This window comes from Mytilus californianus, unplaced genomic scaffold (assembly GCF_021869535.1).
Source record: "Mytilus californianus isolate M0D057914Y unplaced genomic scaffold, xbMytCali1.0.p SCAF_2, whole genome shotgun sequence".
In the NCBI taxonomy this organism is placed as follows: domain Eukaryota; kingdom Metazoa; phylum Mollusca; class Bivalvia; order Mytilida; family Mytilidae; genus Mytilus; species Mytilus californianus.
Window position 1 is genome coordinate 19,477,045 of NW_026262668.1, and position 20,807 is coordinate 19,497,851.

General features: G+C 32.5%; 1 protein-coding gene across 1 annotated transcript in view; it reads right to left on the reverse strand.

Moving 5' to 3' along the window:
- Positions 1-20,807, reverse strand: part of LOC127728916 (uncharacterized) — a 40,109-nt gene that overhangs the window by 6,191 nt on the left and 13,111 nt on the right. Inside the window, exons 8-13 of the mRNA XM_052236495.1 lie at positions 18,769-18,892; positions 14,512-14,573; positions 12,658-12,878; positions 8,603-8,756; positions 5,338-5,562; positions 1,237-2,172 (exon numbers count right to left, since the gene is read on the reverse strand). Of these exons, the coding sequence (XP_052092455.1) occupies positions 1,237-2,172; positions 5,338-5,562; positions 8,603-8,756; positions 12,658-12,878; positions 14,512-14,573; positions 18,769-18,892 (1,722 nt within the window). The remainder of the gene's footprint in view (positions 1-1,236; positions 2,173-5,337; positions 5,563-8,602; positions 8,757-12,657; positions 12,879-14,511; positions 14,574-18,768; positions 18,893-20,807) is intronic.

The window sequence follows — 20,807 nt, forward strand, 5'->3', positions numbered from 1 at the left end:
TCAAATCATAATAAATTATGCATCCCCATGAGATAATGAACTGTTACGGTTCACATCCTGCCAAATCTTTTATTTTGCAGTGCACAAGGGCGTGTTTGTGTCAGACAGTGTACTAAATCTTGAAGCTAAATTCATTGGATGTGTACTTATTTATATTTCAATTCATAACAAAATTATTTTTTATCAATTATAATCAGACTTAAAATGCGTGTTTTCTCGATCTGATATGTCAATATAAAACAAGGAAATGTTGTATGATTTCCAAAGAGAAAACTATAACAGAGCCAAATGGATAGGATTTAGTAATCTATAAGTCACCGAACGGATTTCAACAATGAACAAAACACATATCGTGTAGTCAGCTTTTAAAGGCTCCAACATGACATAATGTGAAATAATTCAAACCAACGGCCGGATCTACGACAAAACAGTAAAGAAGACAGCAACCAACGACAATAACTGAATTATAGTCTCCTGATTTGGGACAGGCACGTAAAGAATCAGGCGAGGTAAACATGTTTGTATGCACTCAACCCTCTCCTTTACCGGAACAGAGATTTAGCAGCATGAAATTAAAGCAAACGGGAACAAAATCGCTGGAATTGTATTTTCTCACCAGATCGGCTCGAAAAATATACCTATATTTATTTGTAATTACTTAGAGTTCGTACAAAGTGTTGTTGAATTCATCAATTAAATGGAATCTAGACATGGCTTTACTGAGTTTGGACAGAAACTGTGGTTCATAAAATTTCTGTCTGTCTGATCAATATTGATATTTTTTCGTCAGTCATATGCGGATGGCAAGCCGAAAACCATAATACAAACATGAGATTATAGTTTTCATTCGCTCAACGTACTTTTCGCGTGTGGTTACAATCTATTTGGCGATGCATTATATATTTATGTATCTCAATTTAGGTCTTAATTAGCTTCAACTTTACGTTTTTTTTCTAAGGTAACCAAAATGAACTGGATTGGCGTTGGAATATTCAGTTTAGTACAGAAAGGTAATATTCAAAATATTCAAAACAAATTTTTTCCTATATATTTGTTTGATCCACGACAAAACGAATTTACGTTCTCACCGTGTTTGCCTTTCAAGCACATTTGCATATATGCTTTATAAACTGCGTTTAATTTTTTCTAATATTATTATTCTATCTTATTAACAGTTCAAACATTTAAACATATTTATATGTATATATTAGATGCATAATCAGTGGATGGAATTACCTTTTTTGATTGTTGAATCCCGAAATGTCTTGACAACTAAAAACAATAAGGTTATGACTTGAAGAACACCAATGAAACAAATACTGGCTACGATCCATGTATTAGGCATAGTTGATGAAGCTGAATCGGTCGTTTTTTCTAATGCGTCTGTCTGGATTGTAGAGTTTTGACCAGAACATGCACGATTACTTATTGCGGACCTAATTGTACTGTTCAATGCCATCAATCCGCGATCAAGATCATTCTCGTTCAAAGATTTAATTTCGATTGTGAGAATCAGTTCTTGACCTTCGTTAGTGGGATGTTTGGTTATATTTAAAATATTGAATCTAAATTCAGCAGCACTTTCTTGTAAATCAATCTTCAATGATCCTCCAGTAAAAGCACAGTCGTATTGTGGTTCCTTTAATTGAAATGCTAACGAGAAAGTCTGAAACAGTGGTGTTTCAACTTCTTTCATAATACTTTCTATATCTACAGCCGTTCTTGACCTTGGTATGACGTGAAGATACGGACTAGTCATGATGACGTTTTCACTAAGTTCCATTGTCCATTCTTCAGTGGTTGTATCCGGTTCGCCAGTGTCTAATAAAGCGGTTGGACAGCCACCAACAACTATCATTTTGACAATGTCTGTAATATTATTGCCGTTGTCTATTTTTGTAGTTGTGAAAATTTTGATAGCTTTGGTATATAATTGTGCTGTTATGGTAAAATTTTGCATAGTAGATTTGTGTGCTCTTTCGACATCATTAATCTCCATGAATGTTCCATTTACTTCGTTTAGGTAAGCTATGCTAAAATTCAAAGCGCTAGAAGTCTGTATTTCAACGAACATTATTCTAACTTTGATATCGTAAGAAATCAAAATCCGATCTTTAAAGTCATAACGTTTGCTGATATTTGCTGCGCTTGGATATATCAAGTCATTACAGACTGAAAAAAAAATGAATACAATTTATTTCAAATATCAAAAGACATTTTTAGCTCGCCTGGGCCGAAGGGCCATGTGCGCTTATGCCATCACATGGCGTGTGTCGTCGTCCGTCGTCTGTCGTCGTCGTCGTAAACTATTTCAAGAAACTTCTCCTCTGAAACTACTGGGCCAAATACATTCAAACTTTAACTGAATGTTCCTTAGAGTATCTAGTTTATAAATTGTATCCGAAGTTTTGATCCGTCAACACAGATAGCCGCTATGGCTAGAAATAGAACATAGGGGTCAAATGCAGTTTTTGGCTTATATCTCAAAAACTAAAGCATTCAGAGCAAATCTGACAAGGGGTAAAAATGTTCAATAGGTCAAGATCTATCAGCATTGAAATTTCCAGACGAACCGAACAACCCATTGGTGGTTGCTTCCACTAAATTGGTAATATTAAGGAAATTGGCAGTTTTTGGTTATTATCTTGAATATTATTGAAGATAAAAAGTAAAATCACATAAATACTATACTCCGAGGAAAATTCAAAACGGAAAGTCCCTAATCAAATGGCAAAATCAAAAGCTCAAACACATCAAACGAATGGACAACAACTGTCATATTCCTGACTTGGTAGGCATTTTCTTATGTAGAAAATGGTGGATTAAACCTGGTTTCATAGCTAGCTAAACCTCTCACTTGTATGACAGCCGTATAAAATTCCATTATATTGACAACGATGTGTGAACAAAACAAACAGACATAATAGGTAAAAATATCAAAAATAGGGGTACAGAAGTCAACGTTGTGTTATTATCTTTATCACTATGAAGATAAACTGTAAACAGCAAAAATGTTCAGCAAAGTAAGATCTACAAAAAAGTAAAATGATCAAAATTGTCAATTGACCCCTTAAGGAGTTATTGCCCTTTAAAGACAATTTTACACAATTTGTTCATCATGTTTGCTAACATTTAAAAATCTTTTCCTCTGAAACTACTAGGCCTAATACTTCTTAACTTAAACTGAATGTTCCTTAGGGTAACTGGTTTATAAATTGTATCCGAAGTTTTGATCCATTAACAAACATGGCCGCTATGGCTAAAAATAGAACATAGGGGTCAAATGCAGTTTTTGGCTTTTATCTTCACAAAAGCAGGTTTTGGCTTGTATCTCAAAAACTATAGCAGTTAGAGCACACGTGAAGGAGTTAAAGTGATAAATGGGTCATGATCTATCTGTTGTGAAATTTTCAGACAAGTTCGACAACCCATTATTGGGTTACTGTTGGAAATAAATTATTTTTATTAAATGTTACTGTTTTTGTTTTTTTCATACAATATTATAATAGATAGAGAGAAAGTATAAATGGCAATAAATGTTCAGCTAAGTAAGATCTACAAAAAAGTCAACATGATCAAAATAGTCAATTGACCCCTTAAGGAGTTATTGCCCTTAAAACTTTTTTTTACATTTTTTTACATATTTTTATTAAATGTTACTGTTTTTATTTTTTTCCTATAATATTATAATAGATAGAGAGAAAGTACAAATGGCAATACATGTTCAGCTAAGTAAGATGTACAAATAAGTCAACATGATCAAAATAGTCAATTGACCCCTTAAGGAGTTATTGGCTTTAAAACGTTTTTTTTTACATTTTTTGTGAAAGTCTAATTGCTTTTTCAAAAATCTTCTTCTCTGAAACTACTTCGCCAAATACTGAAAAACTTTAATCGAATGTTCCTTAGGGTGTTTAGTTTATAGATTGTTTTCGGGGATTCGATCCATTAAAAAACATGGCAGCAGTTTCTAAAAATAGAACATATGAGTCAAATGAAGTTTTTGGCTTTCATCTCAAAAACTAAAGCAGTAAGAGCAAAACTGACTTGGTGAAAGTGTTAAACAGGTTTAGATCTACCTGTCAAGTAATCTTCAGACCAATAGGACAACTTATTGATGGGTTACTGTCCAGAAATAGTTACTTTTTATGAAATGTTACAGTTTTGGGTTATGTTTTATCTTTAATATTATTAGAAAGTGTAAATGACAAAACTGTTCACCAAAGTAAGATCTACAAATAAGTCAAATGCCTGAAACTGAAATTAAAGGTGAGCAATAGCAGGCTCTCATGAGCCTCTTGTTTTTAATGTATTCCAATGCCAACTATGCTCTAGTTGAACACGGCAAAGAAATAAAAATACGCCAAATGACACATTTACTCTCGAGGACTCAAGGTCAACAAGCAGTGGTATTTGCCTAGAGCTAAATGACAATTAAACTTTCTAAATTTGGTGTTTCTGATGTGCTTTCTTGATAAAGGTAAAGCCAGAAAAGCGTGTTTGACGCACGAAATAAATCAAGTATTATTTTGATTTTCCGATTTTCCAAAAGTCTTATTCAAGTTACAATTCAGTTGATATGGCTATTAAGATATCTTGAACAGGAGTAAGATGCCGCTTGTCATTAGTGAAGCAATAACTCTATATTAAAAATCGTTTAACACATTTCTTTTCAATTCATCTCTATGTAATAATTATTCAAGAAGCACAGACATAAGAAGTTCGAAAAGAAAGGATCTGTGTTTCCGATTTTAATTTCTTGAAATAACGTTTCTGCTCATCGGAAAGCTTTATGAAAACAAGGATTCTCAAGATGATGTTGAAGTTCTTTTTGGAAAATAGCTTACGTCAGCCATCATGATTTGATCATTATGAAATATATGTAACATAGATGACATCAACTATTTTCAGTGTGTTGAAGATACAATCTCGCATCAGTAATTTCCTTATTCTTTGGGAAATTATCATTCTTCGAGTATATTTGATTAAGTAGTCAAACAAGAAGTGAAATATAAAGTATATCGATGTCAAATGACTTTTAACTATTAATTTCTTGTATCACATGATATCGAATAACATTTAATAGCAACAGCTGTGAAATGTAAGGTTTAACTTTATCACATGTCAGATTATGTCACGGGGATAATACATTTTAAAAAAAAGATATCATTGATTTTTTTTTAATTCAAAAAAATTTCCGATTGGGTATTATAACGGATTTTCAAACTTGCAATATACATCAATGACTGGCGTAATAGGCGCAGAAGCTGCTAAGTATTACGGACCACCCGAGTTTACCACAGTTTTTGACCTGTTCGAAATTGTAAATAAAATTACCTGCTGATAATGGTTTATGTGGTTTCGGTCCTATTTCTCTAATGCCAATCGCCCCCATTCCTTCTAAACTAACCACATGCGTCATGCCTCGGTCCCAAAACGACGACCTCGGCACGGAGGACAAGATATGGATAAAACCATTATCACGGAGATTTATCGGTTGTCCTTCAAGGTAAGCTCTATTGCTACTTTGAAAAGTAAACTGCACTGGATATAAATTCAGATCTGAAAAAAAAACATTTTAAAAAGATACTAATGAGTCTGCCTCATATCTTGATTCACATCTAGAAATTAACAATGAGGGGCAGGTGGGAACAAAATTTTACGACAAAATAGAAGATTTCAGCTTCCCAATTGTAAACTTTCAATTTCTATGTGGCATTATTCTAGCAGCGCCTGCATACGGAACATATTATCTCCCAATTGAAACGGTAAACCAGGGCTACAATCCCGTTCCCTTTTCCCCGAGTGTGACCTACCGAATTAGATTTATTACCGGGTTTGTACTAACATGACCAACACGATGGGTGCCACATGTGCAGCAGGATTTGCCCATCCTTCCGGAGCACTTGAGCTCTCCACCAGTTTTTGGTGGGGTTCTTGTTGATCAGTCCTTAGTTTCCTTTGTTGTGTATAGTATACTATTGATTGTCTGTTGGTCTTTTGCGTTTTTAGACAAGTGTTGTCGGTTTATTTTCGACATATGAGTTTGAATGTGCCATTGGTATCGTTTGCCTCTCTCATAATTATTATTAGACATATATTCTTTAACGAAACGTTCAACTGAACCAGTTTTAATTGATATAAATGATAAAAAGCATGTCATTCTTGAAGTCAGTTGTTAGAGATGTATATTTAAAAGTTGTAATACTGAAGATTTTGTTTTCGTCTTTTGATGTTTTGTTGTTGACTAATTTGTAACTCTTTTCTTCGATTTTACATTTTTAATTGTTCCTTTTTGGTATAATATGAATACATAAAAACCTACTGTTAACTCTTTAATCGATACAGACATCAAACAGTTTGAACAAGGAAGGAAGTTTGTTTGGAAATATTTATATATAAATTTTTAAAAAGTTACAAAGTCAATATTGTTATAATGTCAATAAAGAATACACAATATAATAATTTATTAGATTCACGCTGCCTGGGAAACTTAAACGTGAGGTCCTGAATTCTGTGTCTGACAATTCAACGCAAGTTTGTTATTCGTTTGATGTGTTTGAGCTTTTGATTTTGCCATTGATAAAGGATTTTGGTTCTGATTTTGCTATTTGATAAGGCACTTTCGGTTTTGAATTTTCCTTGGAGTTCGGTATTTTTGTTTTTACTGACAGATAAAGATTATGTATATTAATAAAATTATACATTATCAGAATATGATTTATATCACAATGTAGAAAATTAGATTGAAATGGTATGCTATAAAAAGTGAGATAAGAGGTTCAACCGTCAAATATTCTAAGTATAGAAACATGAAATCGCGGAAAAGAAAGTCCATTTAAATAAACAAACAAAAACGACAAGATGATTTTCAATAAATTTTCTCCTGAACAGATTTAGTTCAAAGTAAATAACAACAAACCCAAGCTCTAAGATATTAATACACTTTTAATTGATTAAAACATAGTTGAAGAGAACTTAGAAAAAAAAGAAATCATTCAAACAAGGGGGAAGGCTATTAAACTATCATATGCCGAGCACTGCGGAGGCAACGGACATAAATCAACATATTTAATGTCATTGAAAAAACCGCAATTATAAACAAATTAGTTGTTTACCACGTGGAAATTAAATCCTATACGAAGAGAGAAGATTATATGAAACTCTCAACTCGTCAAAAGAAGACCTTTATTCAAATATTTTCTAATATATATTTTACAAAAGCTGAGTAAAATATTAGCCATACAGAATCGAAGTGCATTAAAATTTAAAAATTATTTATAAATAATAAAAGCCCATGTACAGGGATAACACATATAATTATTATTTGAATTAAAAAAAAATGTTAATAGATATAAGAAGATTTGGTATGAGTGCCAATGAGACAACTCTCCATTCAAGTCACAATTTGTAAAAGTAAACCATTATAGGTCAAATTACGGCATTCAACACGGAACCGTGGCTCTCACCGAACAGCAAGCTATAAAGGGCTCCAAAAATGACTAGTGTAAAACCATTCAATCAGGAAAACCAACGGTTTAATCTATATAAAAAACGAGAAACGAAAAAAAAGTGTTAAAAACGTTTTGAATATTCATTAAAACCTCTAAATATGCCAAAAATTAACACTCATTACAAAGAAAGACAGACATTACACTCTTGTCAAATATGAATACTCTTGAATATTTTGAAAGCAAAAATATCGAACTCAAAGGTATATTACAAATATCCATAAAACCTGACAAAATCAAACATTAAACTATATCAACCAACAAATCAATGAAAACCAACTGTCATATTCCTGTCTTGGTACATTCATTTTCCAAAGAAAACGTTGCATGGGAATTTTTAACCTTTTAAATGCATTTCAAGTGAGAAAAGATAAATTATTTGATTCAATCCTTTTAAAAAAAGGCTATAAAACCAGGTTTAGTCCACCATTTTCTACATAAGAAAATGCCTGTACCAAGTCAGGAATATGACAGTTGTTATCAATCCGTTTGATGTGTTTGAGCTTTGGATTTTGCCATTTGATTAGGGACTTTCCGTTTTGAATTTTCATCGGAGTTAAGTATTTTGTGATTTTACTTTTTACTATGGTTGACAGTTATAGTATATTTCAAAGGTGTTAAATCATGAGTTATTTGGAGCAGACAAAATATTTTTGAATGAAGACAAAGCTATAATTGAATTCTAATAACTTAGTTTTGGAGTTGTTCATAATTGTTCTTGCAACAATTGTATGCACTGTAGTATGAACACCAAAAAGATCAATGAAAAAACCCGATGAATACAATTAATAAGACAATACGAATGCAAATAACTATGCATAGTTAACCAGTTAATACAGATAAATAGAGGACATACTTATCAATTCATCGTAATTTTATAAAAGTTGTAATGTTTATCCTGAGGACATATGAAATTTCAAGGAAAACTCTGGACAATTACAATCCAAAAGTAAAGTGATTATGTTATCATATAGATCAGTCGGGATATGTCTTAATGTAAGTTTAATTCAAATATTAGAAACAATTGAAAAAGCCTTAATTTTACTGTTATCAGATGTCTAATGTCAACACATTTTTCAAAAACAAAATACCAATTGTCTTTTTACTCTTCCGCAAACTGGATCTAATTTCATACACTTCACCAAATGCTTGACCCCCATTCCAATCAACCTGTCTTTTCTCCTCATTAATGATGGATTTGATTTTCAGTTCCCATATTCCGTTTGTTGATTCTCCATACTTTCCCTGCAATCATTTAACATTTTATAATGGGTCATCTAATTTTCTACTGGCTGTTACTGCTTATTAGTTTTACCTTAAAACATTCTTTAGTAGTTAATAGGCAGCCTAGGGAATCTCATTCAAAATTTGTACGATCACGGAAAATAATTGAATTAAATTGGATTAAAAAATTAGACAGTCTATTCTCTCGGTCTTAATGACAATATCATGGGAATTGGTAATATATCAAGAACAGATTCTGTGAATATTTTGGATATAGTTTCTAAAACAGTGTGCAAAAACCGTTCTCATGGGCATAGAATAAATCGCATTCAAAGAAAATTTCGTACCAACAATACGAATATTTAGGAACTTATTTCTATTTCAAAAAACAACGGTAGACATTATCTATTAAACAGGCTCTGTTCTTTGCCTGTTAATAAATTACATCAAATTTTAGAGGAATGCAACACTATTCCATATTGCAGTCCTAAGTATGAAATCGTCGAAATTATAATTGCATATTGTTATTCTAAATTGTTTCCCAATATTGATCGCCCTGAAGATCACAAATTTTTTTTTATTAAAATTAAATATGTCAATAAAGGTTTTGATTTTGTAAATATTGCCGGTATTTTTAATGGTCATTCTGTTAAAGAACAAATTGCTGGCTATTTTGACAATACTGAACTCCCTCTTATTTGTTATGTCATTTTAAAGAACATTTTACTCCTAGCAACAACCATAATAGCCCTATTTCACGTATCAAACATAAGCTAAAAGAACTCGACATGGAATTTGTTTTTGTCCCGGCTGATAAGGCTACTAATAATATCATTATGTTTGACGTAAATTTTACATTGAGGTTCTGAAAAAGGAAAACACGAATTCACCAACATTCCAACTGACTCCATTTTCGGAAAAGACATCTGTAACAAACATAAAAATTAGCTACATCTTTACAAGCAGAACCGAATACAATGAAAGTTCCAACTATGTACTGGCTTCCGAAGCTGCACAAAACTCCTTACAAATATAGATTTATTTCGTCTTCAAGCCATTGTTCCACTCGAAACTATCTATTCTACTTACTAGTACACTTGGTACAATCAAAAACCTGGTAATAAATAGTTCAAATAAGGCCTTTGAAAATAGTGGTATTAATTACTTTTGGAGTGTAAAAAATTCGTTGGAAGTACTTGATAAATTGCATGCTTATATTGGTGATTTCGAATCTGTTCAAAGTTTAGATTTTTCTACCCCATATACCAATTTTCCTAATAATCTTATTAAGAAAAAATTCACACACCTGATTAAATGGGCATTTAAAAAGTCAGAATGCGAATAGATATGTTCAAACTCTTTTAGGTCATTTTTTAGTAACAACAAACAAAAGAACTATGTCAATTGGACCTGCTTTGATACTATTACTGCCCTTGAATTTTTTCTAGATAACATTTGTGTTCGCTATGGAGATTCCGTATATCGTCAAGTTATCGGAATTCCCATGGGGACTAACTGTGCACCACTTATTGCGGACCTGTTTCTGTATTGTTATGAGTTACAATTTATGACTAAAATCAGCAAAGACCCATCGAAACAACATCTGATTCAAAAATTTAATAACACTTTTAGATATTTGGATGATATATTGGCTCTCAATAATGACGACTTCAGTATGTACACTAAAGAGATTTATTCTGCCGAACTTACTTTAAATAAAGCTAATACTAACAATGAACACTGCCCTTTCCTAGATCTTGATATCTATATCTTTAACGGGAAACTTAATACCAAAATTTTTGATAAAAGAGATGATTTTTCTATTATTAATTATCCATTTTTAGATGGTGACGTTCCCTTGTCACCATCTTATGGTGTTTATATATCTCAAAAGAGGGACGAAAGATACCAGAGGGACAGTCAAACTCATAGATCGAAAACAAACTGACAACGCCATGGCCAAAAATAAAAAGACAAACAGACAAATAATAGTACAGATGACACAACATAGAAAACTAAAGACTAAGCAACACGAACCGACTTGTTCGGTTCGCTAGTGTATGTAACAACGTATTTGATTTTAACGAAAGAAATCTCTGTATTACTGAAAAATTATTACACCAGGGTTTTCGATATCACAAACTAGTCAAAACATTATCGGTACAAGGACATCATTCGTAAATATAAATCAACATGTAGACATCTTATACGTTCAGGTATTTCACTTCCAATCTTTTATGTTTTTTATGGTAATATTCTTTACAAAGCACAAAAATGTCGGCATCCACCTCAAAAGCTAACAAAACCTTTAAACAGACTTATTCAGAAGGGATATAGTTACGATACTGTTGTCAGGTCATTAAGGATTGCATATTTTAGTATTAATATTGATTCACTCATAGGGTCTTTGCATCGGAAATAAACACATTTATTTTAAAACCAGTTGTTGTCATGATACGGGTTATGTTCTTCTCATATATTTTATGATAGTATGATACTAAACCCCTAACGGGAGGGATTTTGCTTGATTTTCATGTGATGAAGACATAATCGTTCAATCAGTTTAATTGAGGTCTGGAGCTGGCATGTCAGTAACTGCTAGTAGTCCTTTGTTAATTTATGTCCTTTTGCTTAGTTTTTTTTGTTACCTATTCTGACATCGGACTCGGACTTCTTTTAAACTATGTTTTACTGTGCGTATTGTTGTGGTTTTGTTTTTCTACATTGGCTAGAGTTATAGGGGGAGGGTTGAGATCTCACTAAACATGTTTAACCCCGACGCATTTTTGCGCCTGTCCCAAATCAGGAGCCTCTGACCCTTGTTAATCTTGTACGATTTTTAATTTTAGTTCATTTATATGTTTTGGAGTTTAGTATGACGTCCATTTTCACTGAACTAGTAGACATTTTTGTTTAGGGGCCAGCCTCCGAGTGCGGGATTTTCTCGCTGTGTTGAAGGCCAATTGGTGGCCTTCGGCTGTTATCTGCTCTCTGGTCGGTTTGTTTTCTCTTTGACACATTCCCCATTTCCATTCGCAATTTAATTTTGATGATGTCAAAGAAATGATTCCTAAACATTCATGTGCGTGACTAATATGTAAAGACATTATAAATAATCACATTATGTTATGTCCAGTTATTAGGTGCGCATTGCGTCCGGAATGCAAAAAGGAGAAAAGATGATATTTATAGATTTCATAGCGAGTTATTTAATTTCAATATAATAATAAACGAGCCTTTGGCCAGTTTATTATTACTATTCAAATTAAATAACGATTGTTGATATCAAGCGATAGACAATTCGGTCAAGTTGTTAAACCTATTTTCTTATATTAACACTCTCATTGTGCGAAAACAAAATATTCCACGAATCGTTGATCTATGATTTTGCACATATCAGTATGACGTAATATGTCCTTGTCCGGCGTCAAACATGAACATCAGACATTCAAAATATTTGTTACGCTTCAGAATGTACATTGTAATACAATTTTATTAAAAGAAGATGTCCAGGTGATAAATGTGTAAGCTTTGTATATTGTTGTAGAAATCACAAATATCCGTTGCCATGGACGAAATGTACATCGCCTTAACGTTTAAAAGTTAACATTGACCTAACGAATATCCAATGGCAATGTCGTAATATCATCTCCTGATGCTCGACAAGCCAATCAAAATCAACGCAGTTGTCGTATCACCTGTTCAGATCACACGCCATGCAGTGTGATACAAGAAATATCCCTTCATGCAAGAAATTGATAACAGGCCACAATCATAAGAGAATATCCATGATCTGGCCATAGATAGTATATTTACTAAATTCTTTCAAAGTTATGTTAATCGTATTAATAAATAAATGTGAACCTTTTTCAGACATTTCATTTGTGATGTCTATTAGACGTCCTTAACATATTGCATTTACCGTTATTCGAACAGTGTGTATATCTCCAATATCTTGATCTGTTGCGATAGTATGGAACCAAAATGAGCCACAGGGACTTTTATTTGGGCAGACGCATTCATCTATGTTGCCGACAGTTATAGTATTGCTGGTTGTACCTTGAGAACCTAACATTTGTACTTGGTAATATTTCACTACGTTGTGATAACAATGGGATCGCAGGGTTATTAGATAAGAACACGCTGAAAAAGAAGAAAAATATCGTAATCCAAATTGATGACTTTTCCACAATGCCATCAAAATGAAGTACTATAGATTATGAAAACAAATTAACAAAAATACAGTACTTTATGCCTTTGATATATTAAAGCAAGAATATATATTATATTAATGAACAATGATGTAGGATATATGTCAGAAGGACAGTTACCCAACCGAAATAAACCTTTTAAATAACCACTGTTTTTTAACTTGTATCTTTATATTTGACACATTGCATTAATGTTTATTTATTTTGATTGTGCTTTTAGTGTTACCTTACATAAAAAGTGTTAGGGAATGAAGATTTCGACACGCTTATCTTCTAATATATCGGAATGAAATTGTCATCGTTTACGTGTTTAAGGTAGATGGGGTGTCTAAATTATAATCCATAGAATTTTTTAATAATTTGCCAAAATGTAGTTTATATCAAGCTTTTTAAAAAAAAAAATGATAAAAAGAATGGGTCACGGGGCTTATTTTCACGCTACAGGTTGTTCAAAATTAACAGATTTTGTATAGATTATGCATGGAAAACCCAATTTTCTGCCATAAAACGAAAACTACACCATAGAATTTTGAGATAAAATATGAGAAGATAGCTTTAATAGTATGCTTTCAGATAAGAAAAAGAAAAAATGGGGTCACCGGACCCGTTTTCTTGCTACATGATAAAATAGGTAAATTCCTAACACATTCTATTGTAAAAATACCTTTATCTGAATTATCTGCCCTTACATTTGAGTTGCCTCCCCTTATGTGGCAAAGTTGGAAAAAATTGAATCAAACAAAAGTTTTCTGTTTTTTGTAAAATACAACCATAAATATGCTAAAACATATCATTTTCTATATTGAAATGAAAATTCTTACACATGAATTACCTACTACTCTCAAAATTTGCACATTCTATTAAAGATCTAGACCGATTGTTTTCAGGTATTACAAAATCCAAGATGGAGGAAGACACCCTATCTACCTTAATGTCTTAAACGTCAGTCGGTTTATTCTGTTTCCTTTCAAAGCGTTTATACAAGGAATGTAATATATGTATCAGAAACTTTATGTGTGACTGTGAGAAAAGGATACTGCGAGGTTGCTATTCTGAAGAACTGTTTTATTTTCAATGTTGTTCCTGATAATAAATACGTGACTGGTATCATTGCTGTAGAAGTATATTTAATAGTATCATATAGTCATTGATTGTGTGATTGAATCTACTTTCCCGACTGCGATGTGACATATTATACGAAATGTGAAGAAAACCTCAAAACAAAACATTTTAATCAGTGCAGACTGTACTGTGATGAAAATAAAATACAAAATCCAACGTCACAGAATTCCGGAATGTCAGCTATTTCTAAAATATGGTATTCCAAAGTGCATATAACATGCATATGCAAATAAGAGGAAATAAAGTTAATGCAATTTAAATGAAACATACAAATGTAAGAACAATCTTTACAATCTAAACTATATATCTTTTAATTTGAGCAACCTGTTTACCTAAAAACTTTTTCCTTTGATAATGTAGATAAAATGTACAACTTATGGTAATTACCTCTTTGCTTTATTTTACAATACGTCTCTGTTTCGTGCTCATTTCGAATTACTTACCATGCTCGTTCTTTAGGAAGATGGAATAATCTGTGACTGGGCTATAGCTGATGTTTACAACCCTGAAATACAAATAACAATTTTAAAAGTATTGTTTTATACGTACCGATCATATATGCAGGTTTAGAATTGAACGGATAATTTACAATAATATTTTGTTTTAACTTTTAAACGATTCCGTAAAAGTTTGTTTGCAAACTGTAAAATCGTATCTCCTTTGTCGTCACACCAATCACATTAACTTGTAATTTGCGTTCTTTTAATATGTTAACAACCTTACTGTAAATAGCTTAACAATAAAGAAAGATTGTTATTCAGTTTTCGAATTTGGCAACCACATGCTGTTAACTAAATGAAACAAAGAACAGTAAAAAGTTCGTCGACGATCAATTATTCTTTAGAATACATGTACTTGATCTGTAGTTTTTGAATAATCCAGATGTCCATCACAAACAGTAGAGTTAAAAATAACTAGCGAAACCTGAAAACAGACGATTAAGAATCAATATTATCTTTTAGATATTCCACATACGATGAGTAAATTTGGTATGACTGACATCGAGACAAGTATCAACAAGAGACAGGCATGAACTACAAATTGCATACATTTTTCAAAAACGATCAAAACCACTACCGAATAGTAAGTTATAAAGAATGGAGAGATAAAAATTAAAAAGAGGAAATCCGACGGCATTATTTGTGCTAAAACAATAAACGAAAAACATTTAAAGAGAGCTACCATGTTCTACCGTCATGGATCTATATTGATTTTTTAATCAATGAGTTTAATCTGACAAAATGACAATGCACCTTTTTATAAGGAAAACAGTATCGAAATGGACACGAATTGTAAGACTAACTAATCAAAATAGTTGTATGCATCATCTGTTATTATGTTGCGATAAGGTTACTAAGTAAATAGCATCACCAAACCGACAACAATTGTACCATACTTGTCATGTGAGATTAGTATGTCATATGTGCTCATGCATAACACAATGAGTCTCTTTTATAACTATCCAATTTAAGAAAGCGCTCTTTGAAATTTACAGAACTGTTTTTCTTTCTGTTAAACATGTCGTGATAATTTACTAACAAGTGTACTTATATTTGGACAATTGTTATCATGCTCTGGTATACTGCATTAAATGGAACACGTTAATGTAATACCCTATGGATGGATTGATTGATTGATTGATTGGTTGATGTTAAACGTCACTTTCAGCACTATTGTGCTATTTCGTGGCCGTCGGTTTTTATTCGTAGAGGAAGCCGGAGTGTCCAAAGAGAACTACCGACTTTCGGTATGAAAACTGACAATCCTGGTAACTGCGATTGAAATCTAGCGCACCTTCTATAACATAGGGAAACTAACAATAAACAATCGCAAATATTGGGTTGTTCGTCCATCTGAGTTTTGAGTAATGGAATATGTGTGTTGATCGTTTTGACAGAGTGAAACTCATTGACAAAACACATGGTCAATTACATGCAGTAAACAGTCCTACTAACTTGTAATGCGGCCATTAAAAAATATAACAGTAATAATTTGGCCTCAAATGTCACTATAGAAACTTATTCATGATTTATTTGTAAACTGTTAGTATTCCAAAGTGGTAACATAAAACAACTTTATAAACAAAACTTGAAAAAACAATGACGTAAATTTTCACGAGACTTACTTAACTTCATCCTGGTTTGTAAATAAATTCAGTAGTCTTGTTTCTTCTGGTTCGTCATTATTTAATATCAGCGATCTTCCAATATGAAGCATATCACCCTGAAGAAAATTATCATGCCTTGTAATTATTTACTAAATTAAAAAGATAAGGTACATTCCGGAGGGAAACCGATTAGATATTGTAAATACTATTTCAATCCACATTAATGAATGCTAGTGCAGAGGAAAAACAATTCAAATATTTTGATTTTTGTTATTGAAGTAATTATGTTAGTGTCTCATCTCATTAGTGACATGTTTTTGCACTCTTACAGCTTAATAAAGGCAAAAGTAGTATACCGCTGTTCAATAGTCATAAATCGATTTAGCTGAAACAAATCCGGGTCACAAACCAAAACCGAGGGAAACACATCAACCACTAGAGGAAAACAACGGAACAATAGAAACACTGAACTGCTACAAAAACAAACGCCAACATACATAGAAACGGACTATTTGATAACAACTGCCATATTCATGACTTGGTACAGGACATTTTAAGAAAAACTAGTGTGTTGAACCTGGTTTTATGGCTAGCAATACCTCCCGCTTATATGCAATGTTAAAAATTCCGCTAAAATGACAACATTACGTGACAGGAATACAGTACAAATAAACGCAAGAACACCAGAAAAGTCGTCTTATCTGTAATCATACAGATTGCATAATTTTCTCAATTGTTACATTTTACCTTAGAGTGGATTCGCATGGCTGAAGATGCCAGCATAGGAAGAGATGCCTACCCTGACGACACAACACGATCTTTGAAGTTCATTCGATTCCATCAGTGTTTATTTCTTGCCTTGGGTTGTCTTCTTCATCGAATTATTAGACTTGATCATTCAAAAATCTACGGTTGCCTTAATCTAAACTTGCAAATAATTATAACTTATAAGGAATATACAAAGCCAAATACACGAATGGAAAACTACGAGTCGAAAAAAGACAAAGTTGACGAAACAAAACAAAACGATATAACACAACAGTCAACAAAGAATTTAACAGAAAATAAATGATTTAGCAACAAGAACTCCGATATAAACCATTAATGAACTAAAGTGTTCTTAGGAAATTGGCGGTTCAAGCTCCACTACAGACACCCGCCGTTTTACTCCTGTTTAATTACACGAAAAGTCATTTTATGTGATAATGCATCTTACAATAACGGGTTTGCATATGTCTTTTCTAATAGCAAGACATCTTAAAATTCACGAACAATCGATAAATTAAATTTTCCTTTACTGAAGCTTGACCAAGGACAAACGTTTGAATACACTTGCTTAGTAGATTTGTGACCAGAGACATGTAATATATTTCAAAGCTCCTACCTGTTCATGTTTGTTCAAACTTCATGACAGGTTTCACACTTTGCCTGATATACCTTTTGGGTTGCAGTACGGATGATGCTTGAATTTGAAGAGGTGTTTGAAACATATTGCCCTCGTTCAATATGTCTCATGTGATTTAGCATTGTCGTAATTACCTGTTAATATATCACCTCATGATTTGGAGACAAAAGTATACTACGTTCAAACTGGTTAATGGTGACTACTTTTATTTATTGTGATATTTTAAGTACATTATCGTGCTTTTTATTACATATTCTTGCTTTTTACCTCAATTGTCTTTAGAAGGAATGGTTCTCCATAGTGCATATTTAATCCCAACTTGTCGTTGGCTCCATCAGGCGAAACAAGTTGGAATAGTCCATCATAGTTTGTTACTGTTGTAACTACGAACAAACAGAATATTAGATATGATACACTTATGTTCAGCATATCAATACAAGTGTAATACGGTGGATTAATCTTATTATAAGAATAAGAAATGCTGACCATTCTGGACCATCTTGGTACACATTTGTGTTTGACGGTGTTCGATTTGCTCAGTCCTTACATTTCTTTGTAGTGTTTCGTACAATGGTTTGTTTACTTTTCGTCGTTTGGTCTAATTTGCAATTTGTTATTTGCGTTTTTATTTATTGTTTTAGAGGTTTCTTTGGGATATCTTCTCCACTTTTCTGTAATAGTGTATTAAAAAGCTATAGGATTATTAAATCAAAGTAAACCTTATAGTTTTTTTTCTTTATTAAACTACTAAATTAAGCTGTGATGTTAAAATGTTCTCCTTGTTGACCAAAGCATGAAACTACGCTCATCCATTAAAAAGACTAAGAACACACAAAATATTGTGTTATTTCTATTTTTAGATTTATAGAAATAATTCGTAGAATTTAGTACCTGTGGTTAACGGCCTCATTGTCATTCCAGGGGATATTCCATAATGTTGTGAGAGTGATAAATATCTATTCCTATTTCTTAATGTGACAAAATCACCATATCTACAAGAAATTATATAGTACAAATTGAAAATTGCAAACACCAAAGAAAGAAAAAGAAATTAGTTAATCCATAAAATTTGATTCAGCTTTTCCTTTCATTAATCTACACAGCATTAAATCTCTTTACAAAATTGTGGTCCTCACTTTCTCAATATCTTATGATCATCTTTTGAAAATGAAAAAAAGTCCTAATTACCTAAATGTACTTGGATTGCCATCAATGGTAGACTCAGATTTCAAACTACAATGGTTAGCTGCTATTGTTGAGAGACAGTAACGAAAAAGAGCTTTGCGGAAGCATTGTCTTTTCTCGAACAATCCTGTAACAGAATAAGTTTTACGTTAAGAACGTCAAACAAATGTCAATAAAACAGTACAATAAATCAGAAGCGATCCCATAACATATGTCATAAACTTAATCTCCTGCTACTAGAACTTATTTCAATTATTGCATTTGCAAGTAGGGGAATAGCCAATGGGAAATTAACAACTACAAGTCTAACGGCTGTTAACACTACGACTAAAAGGAGAGAAAAAAACCTGGAACGACAATCAAAGTATTACAAATTTCTGATTGTAAATGGCACTGGATTAGACGGTAAAAAACAAACAAAAAAACAAGAATATTGAGCAAGTACAATCGCACATAAATTTGGGTCAAACTCGGATGCATGATGACAATCATTTGACTTTCTGTGTGTTCGATTATATGGCTTTAATGAATGGAACATATCCCTGGTCATATGGGACACAGTTAGTCCATTACTATCATACCACTAATTATATAGGCGTCCGCAAAACGATCGAAGAAAACTATTAACAAAAAGATTGAAGTAAATTCTGCAATGAAAGCGGTTATGCCATCTGTTTTGTCGTTAGGTTCAGTATTCAAACGACCTTCTCATTGTAAGTCTACATTTGGAGCTTATCAGACTGTCGCTGTGGTATCCTTAGTTTATGAAAACAATAACATTGGTGCGATAAATATAGTCACTTTTCTTCAAATTGTGCCAAGGAAGAAATCATATTTAAAACTTACATAAAACATACATAATATATAAATAAAAAAACAAAAACAACCATATGTAGGGAAATGTGTTCCTACTCCGTCTATCAAAATTGAACTTAGAATGATTTAAATATTATGTTTGGTCCTGTTTGGTCATATAGCTCCTCAAGTGTGTCGGTTTTATGTAACATTGGCTTCTATTGTTTTTGGCTTTAGTAAAGGAGGTGAATTCAGAAAAGCAGTTCGGACGCATATAAAATTTATAGATTGTTGTTTTTGATTTTATCTGTATTCAACAGTGGGCAAGTATCCTAACAATAAGTAAAGCACTTGAACATCTTATTTTACAAATGATTTGATATATAATATGATCTACTATCAAAATAGAAATTCCTGAAAGATAATATACAAAATATTTGATCAAAATCAGTCATTGACACTACAAAGTAAAGGCAACAGTAGTATACCGCTGTTCGAAAGTCATAAATCGATAGAGACAAAACCAAATCCAGGTTACAAACCAAAACAGAAGGAAACACATCAACCATAAGAGGAAAACAACGAAACAGAAACACTGAAGCGAACAAAAAACAAACGACAATGCAACACACACAAAAACGAACCACAAGATAACAACTGCCATTTTCCTGACTTGGTACAGGACATTTTAAGAAAAAAATGGTGGGTTGAACCTGGTTTTGTGGCTAGCCAAACCTCGCACTTTTATGGCAATGTTAAATATAACAATAAAATGACACCCTTACATGAAAGGAATACAGAACAAATAAATGCAAAAATAAAAATAGTTTATAAACAAAAGGACACGCGAATGGGCAAATTGACATATAGAGGTTAATATATCTTTTTTACATATATATATATAAAATTACTCTGAATATCAGCACAACAATGTTAAATCTGCAAATTTGCGAAAGCAAATTTTTGTTTTTCCCTCGCCGGGGTTCGAACTCATGCTATTGGGATAATGAGACAACACCGCCTCGACAGTGTCCAGCGCTCTAGACCACACGGCCACCTAGACTGAACTAATAATTCAGCTTTCGGTGGCCTAGTGTTACATTTCCTCGTCAGTAGAATCTAGAGTTTTAACACAGTACATGATATATTAGGCATGAGGATGGAATTGATTGCAGATTAACTAAATATCCATCTTAAAGGATCGTAAGATACAGTCAAAGAAATAATTATTTGGATAAGTACATCTA